The sequence below is a fragment of the Balaenoptera borealis genome (assembly GCF_965194805.1).
Source record: "Balaenoptera borealis genome assembly, chromosome: 20".
NCBI lineage: Eukaryota > Metazoa > Chordata > Mammalia > Artiodactyla > Balaenopteridae > Balaenoptera > Balaenoptera borealis.
Window position 1 is genome coordinate 22,004,984 of NC_138879.1, and position 14,511 is coordinate 22,019,494.

General features: G+C 54.6%; 1 protein-coding gene across 25 annotated transcripts; it reads right to left on the minus strand.

Moving 5' to 3' along the window:
- Window positions 1-415: 415 nt before the first annotated feature.
- SLC25A39 (solute carrier family 25 member 39) lies at window positions 416-5,815 on the minus strand. Of its 25 annotated transcripts, none has more exons than XM_082374418.1 (13): window positions 4,651-4,775; window positions 4,259-4,361; window positions 3,673-3,767; window positions 3,481-3,540; window positions 3,297-3,383; window positions 2,943-3,076; window positions 2,537-2,604; window positions 2,269-2,393; window positions 1,917-2,090; window positions 1,479-1,588; window positions 1,183-1,264; window positions 1,024-1,104; window positions 416-934 (listed from the first exon to the last, which is right to left on the minus strand). In XM_082374418.1, exons 3-13 carry the CDS (start codon window positions 3,755-3,757, stop codon window positions 819-821), a joined length of 1,122 nt encoding a protein of 373 aa, XP_082230544.1. In that variant the 5' UTR covers window positions 3,758-3,767; window positions 4,259-4,361; window positions 4,651-4,775; the 3' UTR covers window positions 416-818. The 25 variants fall into 25 exon arrangements, with proteins under 25 accessions (XP_082230544.1, XP_082230534.1, XP_082230523.1 ...); XM_082374408.1 differs by having other exon boundaries at window positions 3,673-3,772; window positions 4,651-4,774; XM_082374397.1 differs by lacking the exons at window positions 4,259-4,361; window positions 4,651-4,775 and adding an exon at window positions 5,639-5,815 and having other exon boundaries at window positions 3,673-3,772.
- Between the last annotated feature and the right edge of the window lie 8,696 nt (window positions 5,816-14,511).

The window sequence follows — 14,511 nt, forward strand, 5'->3', positions numbered from 1 at the left end:
GGACCCCTTCAACCTGATACTCTTTGGTAACTCATTTACCCCAGGCAAAGAAGATGCTGGACATCCTGGGTGGCAGGATGGAGAAGGCCTGGCAGGTCCCCGTTTCCCTTCCATCATCCTGAGCAATGCAGCTTCGGCCTAGAGATCCAGACCCTTCCATTAGCCCAAAGCCTGGCAGTGAAGCCACCCTCCCTCCTGGGTTGTCGCTTAAGTGTACCCTTGGGGAGAGGTCTCACCACCCTCTCAACTCGGGGTCCTTATCCCCACCTGCTCTCACTACACTGTGGGAGGGATCCTCTACATGGGTGCCACCTGGGCAGCCAAAGCCAACATCAAGGTCCCTTCCAGGCCTCTTCTGTGCAAATCACTCACCAAATCCTGCTTCCCACCCGCCCCAGAGACCCCCACAATCAGAGGCAGTGGAAAGAAGTTTATCATCTTTAGACTCAAGGAATTAACAAGGGTGGGTGCAGACTATGCCGGGCACAAGGTTTTGCGGCTTCTGGGGGCAGGCCCAGCTACAGCAAACCCACAGGGAAAGAAATGAGGGAGAAGTTAACAAATTTGGTCTTGAACTTGAGGGGAGGGCGTGATGATTCCTGGGGCTGGGGAATGGGGAGCAGCAGGAAGAAAGTGGTCTGAGAGAGGAGGGGTCGGCGTGGGCCCAGAGGGGCAGCCCCCTACCCCTGGGGCTCAGAGTGGGGAGGAAAGAGAAATGAGGCCTCTCCCCGCAGTGCTGAGGAAAAGGCACTTGGCTCAGTCTCCTCCTGCCCCACTCCCACCACGGATGAGGTCGGGTCCTCGTCCCCTCATTCCTTTCAAGGGCCCAGAAACTGTTCCTGGTTGAGCCTCTGGAAGAAGTTTTTGCCGAACTCATAAGTGCTGATCATGATGGCGCAGGACGGGGCGGCCTTGATGATCCTTGGGAGGAAGCCTGCGGTGGGAGGGGGAGGCTGGGGTCAGAGGTCGGGTCCCAGGGAGCCCCACCTCCACCAGGGCGTGGACACACACACAGACGCTCACCTGCAAAGAGGCCCCTGGTGCCCGACTCGGCCCGGATTCTCCGCAGCAGCAGCCAAGTGGAGTCCGCGTGCGGGGGCGTCACTGCAAACCAAAGCGAGGCCCTGTAAGACCCCGCTGGGACCCCGCCTGCCCTGCCCCGCACCAGCCGGGGCCCCTCACCTCTCACAGCCTCCACCGCTCCTAGCGCGACCTGGCGCTGAGTCTTCACCACATCGAAGGGTAGAGTCAGGATGGCCGCCACCTGGTGGGGTGGGGAGAGGGCTGGTCTCCATTCCCAGGACCCCCATCCCTTGCATGCGGCCAGGGTCTGCCAGCCCCAGCTAGAGCTTCAGAAGGGGAGGGGGAGCGCACTCCTTGACAGGCAAGCAAGGACTCTTTTCCGGAGCGTCTGCAACGACCCTCAGGTCACCCCAAGGACACCTCTACTGGCCACATTCCCAGCCTGGTCAACTCACCGTCCCTGAGATGCCGCCAGCCACAAAGCTGATGCCCACGGAGGTCTGGTCCTTTGGCCCGAGCCCACTCAGCCAGCTCTTCACCAACTCATAGTTGAACCAGTACAGAGCTTGGGGGCACAGGGGTTCACTCATTAGAGACGGGAAGGGCAGTGGGATAGGCCACGAACCTCCCACCTTTCACAGACCTACATCACAACCACTCCCTCCCAGCTACGAAGTCTGCCTGCCACGTGCCAGTTCCCATAAAAGGCCCTCTGCAAGAAGTATCTTGTGAAAACCTGGGTGAATATCCCGCCTGCTGGGGCCCACTTCACAGATGAGATGTTCTTGGTTCAGAGAGCTTACGTGACTTTAAAGTCAGTAGTAGCAAAGCTGGGACTTGGCTGTAGACCTCTTGGGCTCCCTTACCCCAATCCCTGCACCCCTGGTGCCTACCTGAGAAGGGCACATCCCGAAGGGCAGTGGGACCCCAGCCCAGCCACAGTGAGCGCCAGCCGCCTTGAGCCACAGCTGCTCGGACGCAGGTGCCCAGCTCCCGGTATGACAAATGCCGAGCCTGCAGCTTTGTCCGCACCAGCTCCAGGGGACTGATCACGCTCACGGTGCCCACTGCGGGGACCAGGGAGGAGGGGTCAGTTTACAGGTCCCAGGGGCAGCCTGCCCAGAGTCTGGGGGCCTTGAACGTCCCCCCCACCCCTAGGCTGGCAGAGGTTGGAGCTGGGAGTCCAGACTGGGCTCCGGCACAGGTGGGGTCAAAGGGAGGTGGAAAGCCCAGGGCTGTGCTCACGGCGGGCCAGTGCGCCAGCCACCATGGGTGCGTAGAGATCAGAGGTCAGGGCTTGACCACACAGGAAGGCCTTGAGTTGGTCGTAGGCGGTGAAGTAGATGGCAGTGGCCGGCACAGTCATCACCCTAGGGGTGTGAACAGGTTAGCCAAGACTCCCCAAAGTTCCCAAACCTCCCAAGCTTCCCCTGCCCCACCCAGCCAGCCAACAGGGGAGTAAGGGGTCAGTGGGGTATCAGGCGAAAGCAATACGCAGAACTGGGGTACTCACAGGGTGGCTGGGAGGCCGCTCCACAGGGTCCTCGTGCCCTCATGTCTCACAATCTTCACAAAGGCATCCTGGCCAAGCAGACACCAGCCCAGGAGGAGGGAGGATGAACATGAACAAGGCTTGCGGCAGGGCTGGCCCAGGCTGGGCCCTAGCCTGATGCCCTCGCTCCTACCCAGTAGCCCCTCAGGCCTCTACACATGGTATTCCCTATTTGGCTCCAAACAGACTCCTATTCACCCTTCAAAATCTTGTGACGGCCCCACCTCCTCAGGAAAGCCCTTCCTAAACTGAACTGGCCACCCCTATGTGCTTTGTGCTACCCGTTCTTTCTTAGGTCTGCTGCCTGACCAATCTGAATCCCTCAGGAATGCCAACAGACCCAGCTAAGGGCACAGCTGCTCCTCACCACGGTGCCAGTGAAGCGACTGGGGTCCTGAAACCAGGTGGCACAGCGGGCACCATTTGGGCACAGGTACAGGGGCTCTAGGACACCATTGCAGTACAGGAGGCATTTCCCTGTGGATTGGAGAGAGGAGGGCACTGGGGAAGGGGAGGGGCATTAGCATGACAGAGCCCTGGAACCTCACAGGGAGGTGGTGAGCTCCCATCCCTGGAGGGCCAGCAGAGCCTGGGGTCCCTGGGTGGACGTTCTTGTGTAGGACAGAGGGCTAGCTAATATGATCTAGAAGCGTGTGCTAGTCCGTGGCTGTGAGGCCGTGTGCCCTGGAGAGACTGGGACATCCCTCCCCAGGACACTTACAGGTTCCCTGTGGCATGGGGCACTCACATTTGGCGTAGGAGAGGCTCCAGAGTCTGGAGGAAGACATCAGCTCTAAAATACAAGGCACTACCTCAAGTCACAAATGTTCCCCACCTGCCCCAGGGACCTCATCTCTGGAGATCCCTGGCACCACTCCCTATTGGCTCCAGGGTCAGACACTCACCACTGGCCACCGAGGGGCGCTGAGACTGCAAGCGTACCTTCACCACATCCAGGGGGGTCACTGGGGGAGGAGGGCAGGTCTGAAAGCTCCTTTCAGGACCCCGCCCCTACCCCTCATCCAGAGCCAAGTCATTTCTAATCTCTGGTCTGCCCCAGTCCCCAGCTGCCCCCACCCCACCATCCTAGGTCTTACTGAAGAGGGAGGTGACCACGGCCCCAGTGCCAGATGCCACCATCTGTTGGAGGAGGCTAATGCCTCCAGGGTCCTGGTCAGCCATCTTGTAGCTTCAGTTCTGAAAAACAAACGTCAGTCAATTGGAGCACAAAACCGGAGTCAGGGGTAGGGAGAGAAAGAATGCAGGGGCTCTTGGGGACACTAGCTGGACCCTCACCCCACTCACTCACTATGAGTTTCGCATAACCACTTTTTATAGCAGTTATTGTCAACTCCACCTTGCCAAAGGGGAAAGAGGCTCAGAGAGATGAAGTGACCTGCCCAAGGTCACCGTGGGAGTAGTTAGGAAGGAAACTGGGAGAGTCATCCATCAGTTAATGGGCTGTAATGACCCACCGCCATTCCTCACCCTCGCCACAAGGGGTTACTGTGCACCTCTTCAGTGCCAGGTGCCCGGGTTGGCCTGGGGGCCCAAAGATCAAAACGCCTGAGCCGCTCCCCTACGCCCCCAACTCCAGCAACCAGCCCCAAGGCGGGCGCATGCGAGCCTCGAGTCACCGGACGTGGAGAGGTGGAGCCAGGCAGGGAGGGAAAGGTAACAAACCTGAGGGCGGCGAAGGGTCCGTCCACTTCCTGGGACTGCAGGCGGGGGTGCCCGGCCCTCCCCCGCACCCGTCCTCCCGAGGCCGGAGGGCCAAGCCCCGAACCTGGATGGGAAGGACAATCCCTCTGCTCCCTCTCCCTCAAAATCTCTTTCTCGGGGGGGCCGATCGAGAGTACGGGAAGTAGGGATGGAGAGACAAGATCGCTCTTCGCCCCTCGGCGACACTCTCTGTCCTGGCCCCGCGCGCAAGGGGCGCCCGGTGGGGCCGACTAGGTCGGCCAGCGACTCCCGGTCCCCAGCCAGGCCCGGCTCAGGCTCCCCGGGACCCCCAGAGACCCGACTCCCGCCTCCGCCCCCCGCCGGCCCCACAGCCCAGGTCCAGCCCCGCCCACCTGGCTCTAGGCCGGTGCTCGCGCGGCGCGGCGCCCGGGGCCGAGCGGGCCCATATCGGCTCCGCGGCCGGGCCAGCTCCGCGCGCGCTCTCTAGGCACCAAGGCCGACTCGGAAACTGGACGAGCCCGTCCCGCCCCTGGACGGCGCCGCGAGGCCCCGCCCCCCCACGGGCCGACCGGCCGCCTGCCCGGAGTGAGGCCGGCCCGCCCACTCGCGGCCTCCTCCGGGTCCCGCGCTAACCAGGCCCCGCGCCGCGGGTGCCCCGCCGGGCCCGCGCGCCAAGGTCGCAAGTCTCCACGCCGCGCTTGACCTGGCGGCAGCACCGTACTTGACAGCGTATTGTCGCCAACACCACCCCACCAGCATCCCGGCCAAGCGCTGCTCCCGCAAACTTTCTAGACGAACGTGGGTAAAGCACTCTCCCCATTTTCCTCATTTGCTTGGCGGCGGGGGTTTGAATCAGTTCTTCCAAGGCCACGGGGGGCGATGAAATAGTGCTGGCAAACATTAACCCATCGGGCTCTTTGCTGAGGTTTTACAACTTCACGGCGACCGTATCAAACAGGGTCGTCCCTATTTAACAGACAATCCATCAAGACTGCAACTGCAAATCCACTTGACAAAACTGAGGGGTACCCTGCGGGTGTGGGTAGTGAAGTTGACGAGTAAGTAACCCGGGCCAGGCAGGCTGGACAGAGAGGAAAGGCTGGCCCGGGAGCCGGGAGACGTGGGTTCAACCGGGTTTAACCTGGGCTTCGTCCCACCTCCCTGTGACCCTGGGCAAGTTACAACACCGCTCTGGGTCTCGGATTCCTCCTTCGCACAGGAATACGATTGAGTAGGGGAGAAGGGGACTGACATTTCTGTGTTGGTTACCCTCACGAAACCTATTTCTTCTACGTCTCAGAACTTCTAGAAGTAGATCATTATTAACCCCGTTTTACAGAAAACGAAACTGAAGCTTAAAGTTAAGAACTGGACAATTACCTCCCCCGCACCACATTGCCTCCCTGGGTGACAGGTGGGCGTTAATCCTGGACGTCTCTGATCCCTCTTCTCAGGAGCCGCATTTCTGTCCCGGGCCAGCCCCGCACCCGAGACCCCATCAGCTGCCTCGCTTTTAAAACTTTCGTGCGGCGAGAGTGTCCTAAGAGAAAAACGAACAGCGGCTGCGAGCCTGCGCCTTTAAGAAGGGTAGGCCGTGACTTTGACGTCACCAGCTCTTCCGCCCCTCACCCCCAGAATGGTCGCCTCCGGGCCTGGAGTCGCCCAGCCAGCCGGTGCACGCCGGGTTAGCACGTGGGTTCCAAGGGGCCAACCGTATGCTTTCCCTGAGAAAAGATTTTGCGGCTCTCCACCGCTAGGAAGCCCGAAATGGGGGGCGGGGAGTGACCCGTGAAGTGCTGCTGATCTAAAGGGCCCTGAGAGAAGGCGCCCTTTACATGCCCTTCCCATACCAACTGAATTCTGAAATGACACAAAATAATTTTATAAACTGACAGGGCGAGAACCCAGCCCCTATTAGGGTCCTTTACTCCCTCAAAGTTATGACTTACACAGTTTCACAGCCATCAGCCAAGAGATAACTCCCCCCCATTTTACAGAGGAGGAAACTGAAGTCCTTGTGTGTAATGACTCCTGGTGTGGAGTAGAATCCAGACTTCTCCTACGCACTCTCCCATTTTTCACATGAGAAAATGGGGACCCCAGAGGTCAAGTTGCACCAAGATCACACAAATGAAAGAGCTATAATTCAAACCCCCTCCTACCTGAGTCCAGAGGATCTCCCATCCCATCCCATTCTCAACCAGGGCTCTCTGCTCCCTGCAAATGTTTACTCAGGCCTCAGGCCCCAAGAACTCTTAAGATACAGCTTGGTGGGGCTGCACCACTTACCTGCCTCCAGATCAGAGCACTGGGAGGGCGGGACCTGGTTCCAATATGGGCTGCCTGCTGCAGCAGCTGTGGGACCTCCTAGCAAGTATCTAGAGTCCTTTAAGCCTTCCTTTCACCCATTTATAAATGAGCTGATGGGGATCAAAATACCCCTGCCTCATGGGAATTTGAGGATGTAATGAGTTAATAGCTCTAAAGTGCTTAGAGCCCTGTCTGGCACTTGGCAAGCAGTCGGTGACCATTACTATTATTATTGATTGCCCCCCGCCCCACTCCAGGACCTGTGGCACAGAAAATTCTGGAAAGGGTCTTTAGAGCAACCAGGATTCTGGTCCCACCTCTGCCTCTAAATGCAGGCACAGATAGTCATAACTCCTTACACGCCTTCTTCCCCAGAGCAAAGTAGCACAGCCAGGAATCAAACATGGTGACCTCTGAGCCTCAGTTTCCTTCACAGTAGAATGAGGGGCTTGCACTCCATTTCTGGTTTTGTTCTTGCAATAGGATGCCTTTGAGATTTGTCACTACACCTCAGTTTCCTCAGCTGAAAATAAGGATGAGTTACCCATCCTGCTAATTTACCGACTCTTAGCTAAAGTCATGTCTGTGAAAAGCTGAGTCGACAAACAGTTCTGTAGTCCCACCCAGAGCTGAGTAGATCTCACTCCCTGCCATCCCCTACATGTAAATGCTTCGAGGCTGAGAAAACCTTGGTATAACCAAAGGCCAGCATGCTGGCAACAGTCTGGGCAGAAGGGAGAAGTTATCCACCACTGGAGCTGGTGGAGGTGTCGTCCAAGGACGATCATAGCGACTGCAGGGTGGATCCAGAGCCTTGAGATGCCCATGAACCTGTGGGGCTCTGGCTAGACTGGCCTGACCTGAGAAGCAAGCCTAGAGGCCTGAGGAGGAGGCGGCCACTGTCCTGGTTGTCTCAGCCGCGGTTCACGCTGACCACGCACCCAGTGGTCCTTCTAGAGGCAGCATGTGGCTCCATGTGGCCATCACCGGCCTCCTTGTCAGATGGAAAAACAGAAACTCCTTTAAACTGTAAAAGGGGAGGAAATAGTACCAGCCCCAGGGATTATCTCAGGGACTGATGGACAAGTCCTTGCCTGGCAAGCGAGGTAAACAGAAGATAGTTTATTGTAAGGCTGAATTCTTCCAGGACAAGCCCCAGCTTGCACCCCCAGGGCCTAGGAAGACACTTATGGGGCTGAAGTAAGGCTCAGGTCCCTCCCGTGGACTCTACTAGCACCTCTGAGTTCAGGGCCTGAACCGTTCCCACCTAGAGGTGCCTTCCTGGAGGCAAGGCCCCAGGCTGCAGGACCACTGAAACGGAGAAGAGAAATCCAAACTCTAGGGCTCAAGTTAAATGCCAAGTCAGATCTTTGATTGGGCCCTGGGGGCAGGGAGGGGTGGGGAAGTTACAGAGGACTTTATTGTGACAACTGGAGAAAACTGAATAAGGCCTGTATAGTTGATATTACTTTATCAACATTAAATTTCTTGAGTGTGATAACCATACAGTGGTTTTGTAGGAGAACGTCCTTGTTCTTAGGAAATGCACACCGAGTGTTTAGTGGCAAATGTCTGCAACTGTCTCAAATGGTTCAGCAAAAATAAAGAGATAAAGCCAATGTAGCAAAATGTGAACAACTGTAGATCAAAGTGAAGGGTATATGGTGCTCATTGTACCATTCTTGCAATTTTTCTGAAGTTTTAAAAGGTTTTAAAATAAAAAGTTGGTGGGGAAAGGGATTTCTCCCTCTGAAATACATATATATTATGTATAGAATCAGAAAGCAACAAAGCTGGGGATTCCCTGGTGGTCCAGTGGTTAGGAATCGGGGCTTTCACTTCGGTGGCCTGGATTCAGTCCCTGGTCGGGGGAACTAAGATCCGGCAAGCCATGCATGAGAAAACAAAACAAAAACAAAAAACACAACAACAAAGCTATCTTTTTTTTTAAAGTATTTATTTATTTAGGCTTCGGCTGGCCTGGTCTTAGTTGCGGCAGGCAGGCCTGCATGCGGGATCTAGTTCCCCTACCAAGGATCGAACCTGGGCTCCCTGCATTGGGAGCACGGAGTCTTACCCACCGGACCACCAGGGAGGTCCCTGTATTTTTTTTTTTGAAGGTTAAAAAAAAGAAATAAATGTAATAGCTAGAATCAGCCCACCCAGGGAAAGGCCTCTCTTGTCTCCCCCCAGCCCCTGCCTGGCTTGAGAAGATGAGCTGGGAAGTTTCTGGACACCCAAGTCTTCATTGGGAGCACCCTGGGTGCGGTCTGAGGAGGTGGCCTCCAGAGGTGAAGGGTCCTGGCTAAGACTGCAGAACTGCCTTCCCCCCAACCCCCAGCCGGATGCCTGGAACTCTTACTCTGCTGGGGAGTGTGGATTAATCTACCCCCGAGGAAGGCAGTTTTGGGCCATAGCTATCAAAATTCCAAATGCCCAACCCTGTGACTCAGCCAGGCCACTTGTAAGCATTCCTCCCTGATTGGCTTGCTCGTGTGCGAAATGACTCGCCCTTACCGTAGCCCTGTTTGTAACAGCAGAATGCCATGCAAAGGGACTGCCTGACAATATCCCCATATAACAAATACCACCTTGAAAGGGATGCTGACCTCCACCTCCGAGTGTAAAACAACCTCAAAGGTAAGTGTTAAGTTAAACAGCGGGGCGATGGGGAATATGCCGGGCAGTTGTTCTCGATCTGAGCTCTACCGCCCCCTAGGGGAAATTTGGGGAATTTATGAGGCCATTTGTGATTGTCACAAGATCAGAGCCCCTGGCATTTGATAGAGGTCAGGGCAGGGATGCTCAATGTCCTATAAAGTGTAGGACAGTCTGACATTAACAGGGATTTATCCCCGTACACCTCGAGGCTTTCCTCTGTCTTTCTGGACAACCACATACAGTCGTCCCTCGGTATTCACGGGGGATCGGTTCCAGGAGCCCCTGCAGATACCAAAATCCGGGGATGCTCAAGTCCCTTATATAAAATGTACGGTGAATACAGTCGGCCCTCTGTATCCGCGGGTTCCACATCTGCGGATTCGAGAAATCTGTTGATGATTATCCGACCTCGAAGCCAGCTCTATTTCACCCATATCTTTCTAAATGGTTTTATATTGATAATCTATAGAATTTCCCAGGAATAAAACTACCATGCAGTCTTCAGGAAGATGTGGCTTTGTCTCCGTTAGAACTTTACCAAGGATCATTCACCATTCAGAACATCTCATCCTGTTGGCCACCTGGCTGGTGTGAGCTGAGTTACTAACAAAATACTCCAGCGCAGAGCCTCCATTTCCGGTTCTCCGTCGCCAGTGATTCATGGGCATCTGCAAGCTTCTGTTCTCTCGTGGAGTCAAGCCTGAGCTTTTGCACACAGAAATACATATTATTTCATTCTAAATTACTTTCTTTTATTTTTCCTCTCTATTACAGTTTGAATTTAATACAGATTTTTTTAAACGTGCATAGGAAATTACACTCTGTGAATTTCACTTCTGAAAATGTATTGAAGGAGAGTTACAAACTACATTACCAAACGAAGACTTTGGATCTGATTCTGTTGCGAACCTCACGAGCTCACCAAGCACCAGTGGTCGCATGCAGTGTCATTGCCTTCTGGGGCTGCAGGTTCTGCTTCTCAGCATGCCCGAGGCTGCCTGGAGCATGTCAGCCTCCAGAAAAGCGTGGCCATGCCAGGGCTGAGCCCGTGTCTCAGTGACGCAAACTGAGGAGGAGCCATCCCAGCTGGGCCTGGAACAAAGGCCTGACCTGTGTTCGTCTCCCTCTCTCTCTCTCTCTCTCTCTCTCTCTTTTTGATTTACTGAGTGTTTCCCTCTCTTTTTCTCTTTTTAAAAATGTTTCAGTGTTGTATGCCAAATACCGTTGTAGGTACTGGGATATAGCAGGGAACAAGCCACACTGGGTCCCTGCTCACACTTTTTAGTGCAGGAGACAAACACACAAACAAGTAAATAAACAAGACAATTGCAGACAGGAAGGACATGAGGTTTAGTGCCTGTGAAGGCACTAAAACAGGTCACGTGATGGAGAGGGCCTAAGACGGCCTAGAACAAGGGAGAAGTGGGGGGTCAGGAAACACTGATGGAGATTAACCCATAGTGAAGGCCAAGGGAGGGCCAAGCAGGCTGGGATGAAGGAAAGTGCTCAGATGAGAGCTGGGCACTCACACTGAAAGAAAAACTTGCATTGAAAAGAACAACTATGATGGTTACGAACACAGGCTCTGGACCAGACCTGTATTCAATTTCTGGCTTCTCCCCTTTCCAACTACACAAGCCCAGGAAAGTTGCTTAACCTCTGAGTCTTCCTTCTTTCATTGTAAGATGGAGATGGTAACTGTACCTACCTCACAAGGCTGTGTCAAAGATTAAAGGAGAGCTTAGTACAGAACCTGGCACAATGTGAGTCTCAATAAACATTAGCCAGACCTACTTTTTAAAAACATGGAAATCAAGTATACCAGCAACCATCCTAACATAAGAAATTGAATTAAAGTCCCCTGATGTGCATTTGAGTACAGATTTCTCTGCTAACTTGTTGGGGGAATTTGTCTCTTTTCTGGGCCTTGTTTTCATCATTTTTGAAATGGAAAGAATAATACTCTTGGCCCTACTTCCCTTCCGGCACTGCTGAGAGGTTTAAGATGACAGATGAGGCGTGTGAAAGGGGTTTGTGACCTGGAAAATGTGCCCCGGGTTGAGGGGGGAGGAGTTCCGTCCTCCTGTCCCGCCCTCCATGTAGCTGCTTCCTCTCTCTGTTCCTCCTTGGGCTCCTGGAGATGACCCTGACCTGACCTCTCTGAATTTTCTGGGGAAGGCAGTTTCCTCACCTAAGCCCTGGCCCAGTGCTTCAGAGACAGGTCATCAGATTAACAAGAGGAACCTCTTTGATGTCCTAAAAAGAATTCCTTCCATTTTATGTGCCACTTTACAAGATCTCTTTACATCCATCATCCCATTTGAACCTCTCATGACTGTGTAAGAGGGCATGTGGAGGTTATTGTGGACCCATTTTACAGATGAGGAAACAATCTCAGAGGAGTTAAGTGACCTGTCCAAGTGACTTGAAGCGGGTGTCTCCTGACCCCTAGGGGGCCTGCCTGGAGAGGGGCAGGAGAGCTCAGGGCTGGAAGGGCTGGGAGGGAGGACAGGCTGCGCTGGCGTCTGCATCCAGTGGAGCCTGGCGATGTGGGCAAAAGCTCCGAGGTCTGATCAACTTGGACTCAGATACTGACACCACCGCTTAGTAGCCGGATGACCCTGGACAAGACCCTTAGTGTCTCATACATCTGCGAGGTGGAGCTAACACTCTGCAGTGTCGTTAGAAGGACTCAGTGATGTAGAACAGAGGAGGCCGGCAAAACATGGTCCTGATTCTTCTCCTCTCCACTCCCTGCCCTGCCCCCAAGTTCATTAACATTCCAGCCCTAACAGTCAACGAGTCAACAGTGCCCACAGCCCAAGCTGTCCTTCCATTTCCGTGACCCAACCTGTCCACTTGCTGCCCTTGGCAACGGCCAGGCTCCAACTCCTGGAGTCCACAGGCAATGCAGCAACCACTGAGGGGCACAGCTGCCCCCAGGGCATTCTCAAGTTCAGAAAAAGGCACAGGATGGGGAAAGTTTCTCCCTGTACCCACAGGGAGGTATGACACTGGCCAGACCACCATCGGGGCCCAGCCCCTCCCAAGCCTTCCAGGGGAGGGACAGGGTGTCCTTAGATGTGGTGCAGGGCCAGCACCCTGAAGGAGCTTCAGAAGGGTTTGGAGGATCTGAACCCCTGTCTTGGGTTTGGCTGGATGTTTTCTTTTTCATTTGAGTGGCGTCAGATTTTACATCATTGATTTTGTAAATTTTAATAAGAAAATGAATTTTAGTCCTGAATAAATGTAGTTTAGTTGTCAAAATTCTCTCGATCGTAGGAGTAGAGGAGAAGGAGGTGACAGCTTATGAGGATCGACTATGAGCTTGGTACTTTTTTTTCTTGGCCGTGTGTGGCGTGTGGAATCTTAGCTCCCCAACTAGGGATCGAACCCGCGCTCCCTGCATTGGAAGTGTGGAGTCCTAACTACTGGACCGCCAGGGAAGTCCCCTGAGCTTGGTACTTTACATACGTGTGCAAGCACATTCCATCCTCCTGAAACCTTGGCAGGTAATTATAATACAGTTCCTCTATTTCACAGATGAGGGCATTTAGGTCAAAAAAATAAGCCAGGTGCTTCCCTGGTGGCGCAGTGGTTAAGAATCCGCCTGCCAATGCAGGGGACACGGGTTCGAGCCCTGGTCTGGGAAGATCCCACATGCCACAGAGGAACTAAGCCCGGGCGCCACAACTACTGAGCCTGCGCTCTAGAGCCCGTGAGCCACAACTACTGAGCCCATGCGCCACAACTATTGAAGCCTGTGTGCCTAGAGCCCGTGCTCCACAACAAGAAAAGCCACAGCAGTGAGAAGCCCGCCCACTGCAACAGAGTAGCCCCCGCTCGCCACAACTAGAGAAAGCCCGCGCCCAGCAACAAAGACCCGACTCAGCCAAAAATAAATAAATAAATAAATAAATAAATTAAAAAAAAAAAAAAAAGCCAAAGTCACCCAGCTAGGAAGAGGCCGAGCTGGAATTTGAGATCAACAGGCAAAGATGAGGTCCCACTGCCCAGATGCCAGCCCACTGCCCAGGTTTCCAGGAAAGAGCTGGCTCCTGTCCTCCAGCACCTGCCACCTGCCTGTCCCAGAGGCCAATCGGGCTTCGTGGAGACGCGCTGGGGTCAGTCCTTGCCTCTACCAGGAAGTTCTTCTCTGGATCACCCCACTGCTCTCAGAACATAAGAAACTGAAAGTTTGACCTGGGAATGTGCCTTCCTCTCCCACAGAAGGCAGATGCTGACTCCACATCTGGATGGGAGAAGAGAATTCAACCCAGCTCACCCTACCCTGCGTCTCCCTGCCCCGACCCCATCCCTGAGGGGTTGAGTCTTCCTCTGCCCCCTCTGCCCTGGTCTGGCTGAGGGATTCTGTTGGTTTCAGTCTGATGGGGTGCCCTTCTCAGGAGTCTGAAATGGACCAGGTGCAAACAGACCCTCCTGGACAGAGTTCTGGACCCTGGGCCAGAAGGATGCCATGGGGTGCAGCCACGTGGGGGGTCCAGGTGGATTTCTGGGAAGAGAGATACATGGGCCACGGCTCGAGAGGAGAGGGTGAGGTGGGCTGAGGGGTGGGTGGGCAGTCTCCCAGGCTAAAGTATGTGTGAGGGGGAGCTGGGGAGGGCCCAAGGGGAGGAATCACCACAACCAACGGTGGCAGCTTCGTTAATTGAGCACATACTTGGCTTAGGCCCTGAGCTGAGGGCTCTGCAGGCGTTATCTCATTCCCGAGGAAAGGGCCTTATTGTTGTTGCCCTCAACGTAAAGACCAGGACGCTGAGGCAGAGAGGTTAAGTCAAGTCACACAGCTTGTAAGAGGGAAGGGGACCGGAGAGGAGCTTCCTCGCTGAGCGCTAGGTTCCTCGTTGCATAGAAAGGGGGTTCAGCGAGATGAGGGGCTCTCAGACCTGCACATCAGGATCCCTGAAGCTCCCTCCATTACAGGGCAAAGCCAAGTAATCCACTTCCCCTACCGGCCTTCCCCCTTCTCCCCTCTCTTCCCTCCCGCTGAACCCCTACCCTGCATCCTGCACCCCACAGCTGGATTTAAAGATACCATCCAGCATCAGTCTACCTGCACCCGGGGCCAGGTGGAGTCGCCACAGCCCAGTGCAGACTCTGAATCTCCCAGGGGACAGAGAGCAGGGCAGTGCTCACCCACTGCCCAGATGAACACACTGAGGCCAAAGGCGAATTAAGAATTCACATACAAGCACACAAGGGAAAGTCACAGAAGAAACGGTTAAAGGGTTTGAAAGTGGAAGCCTGGTGTAGGAAAAGAG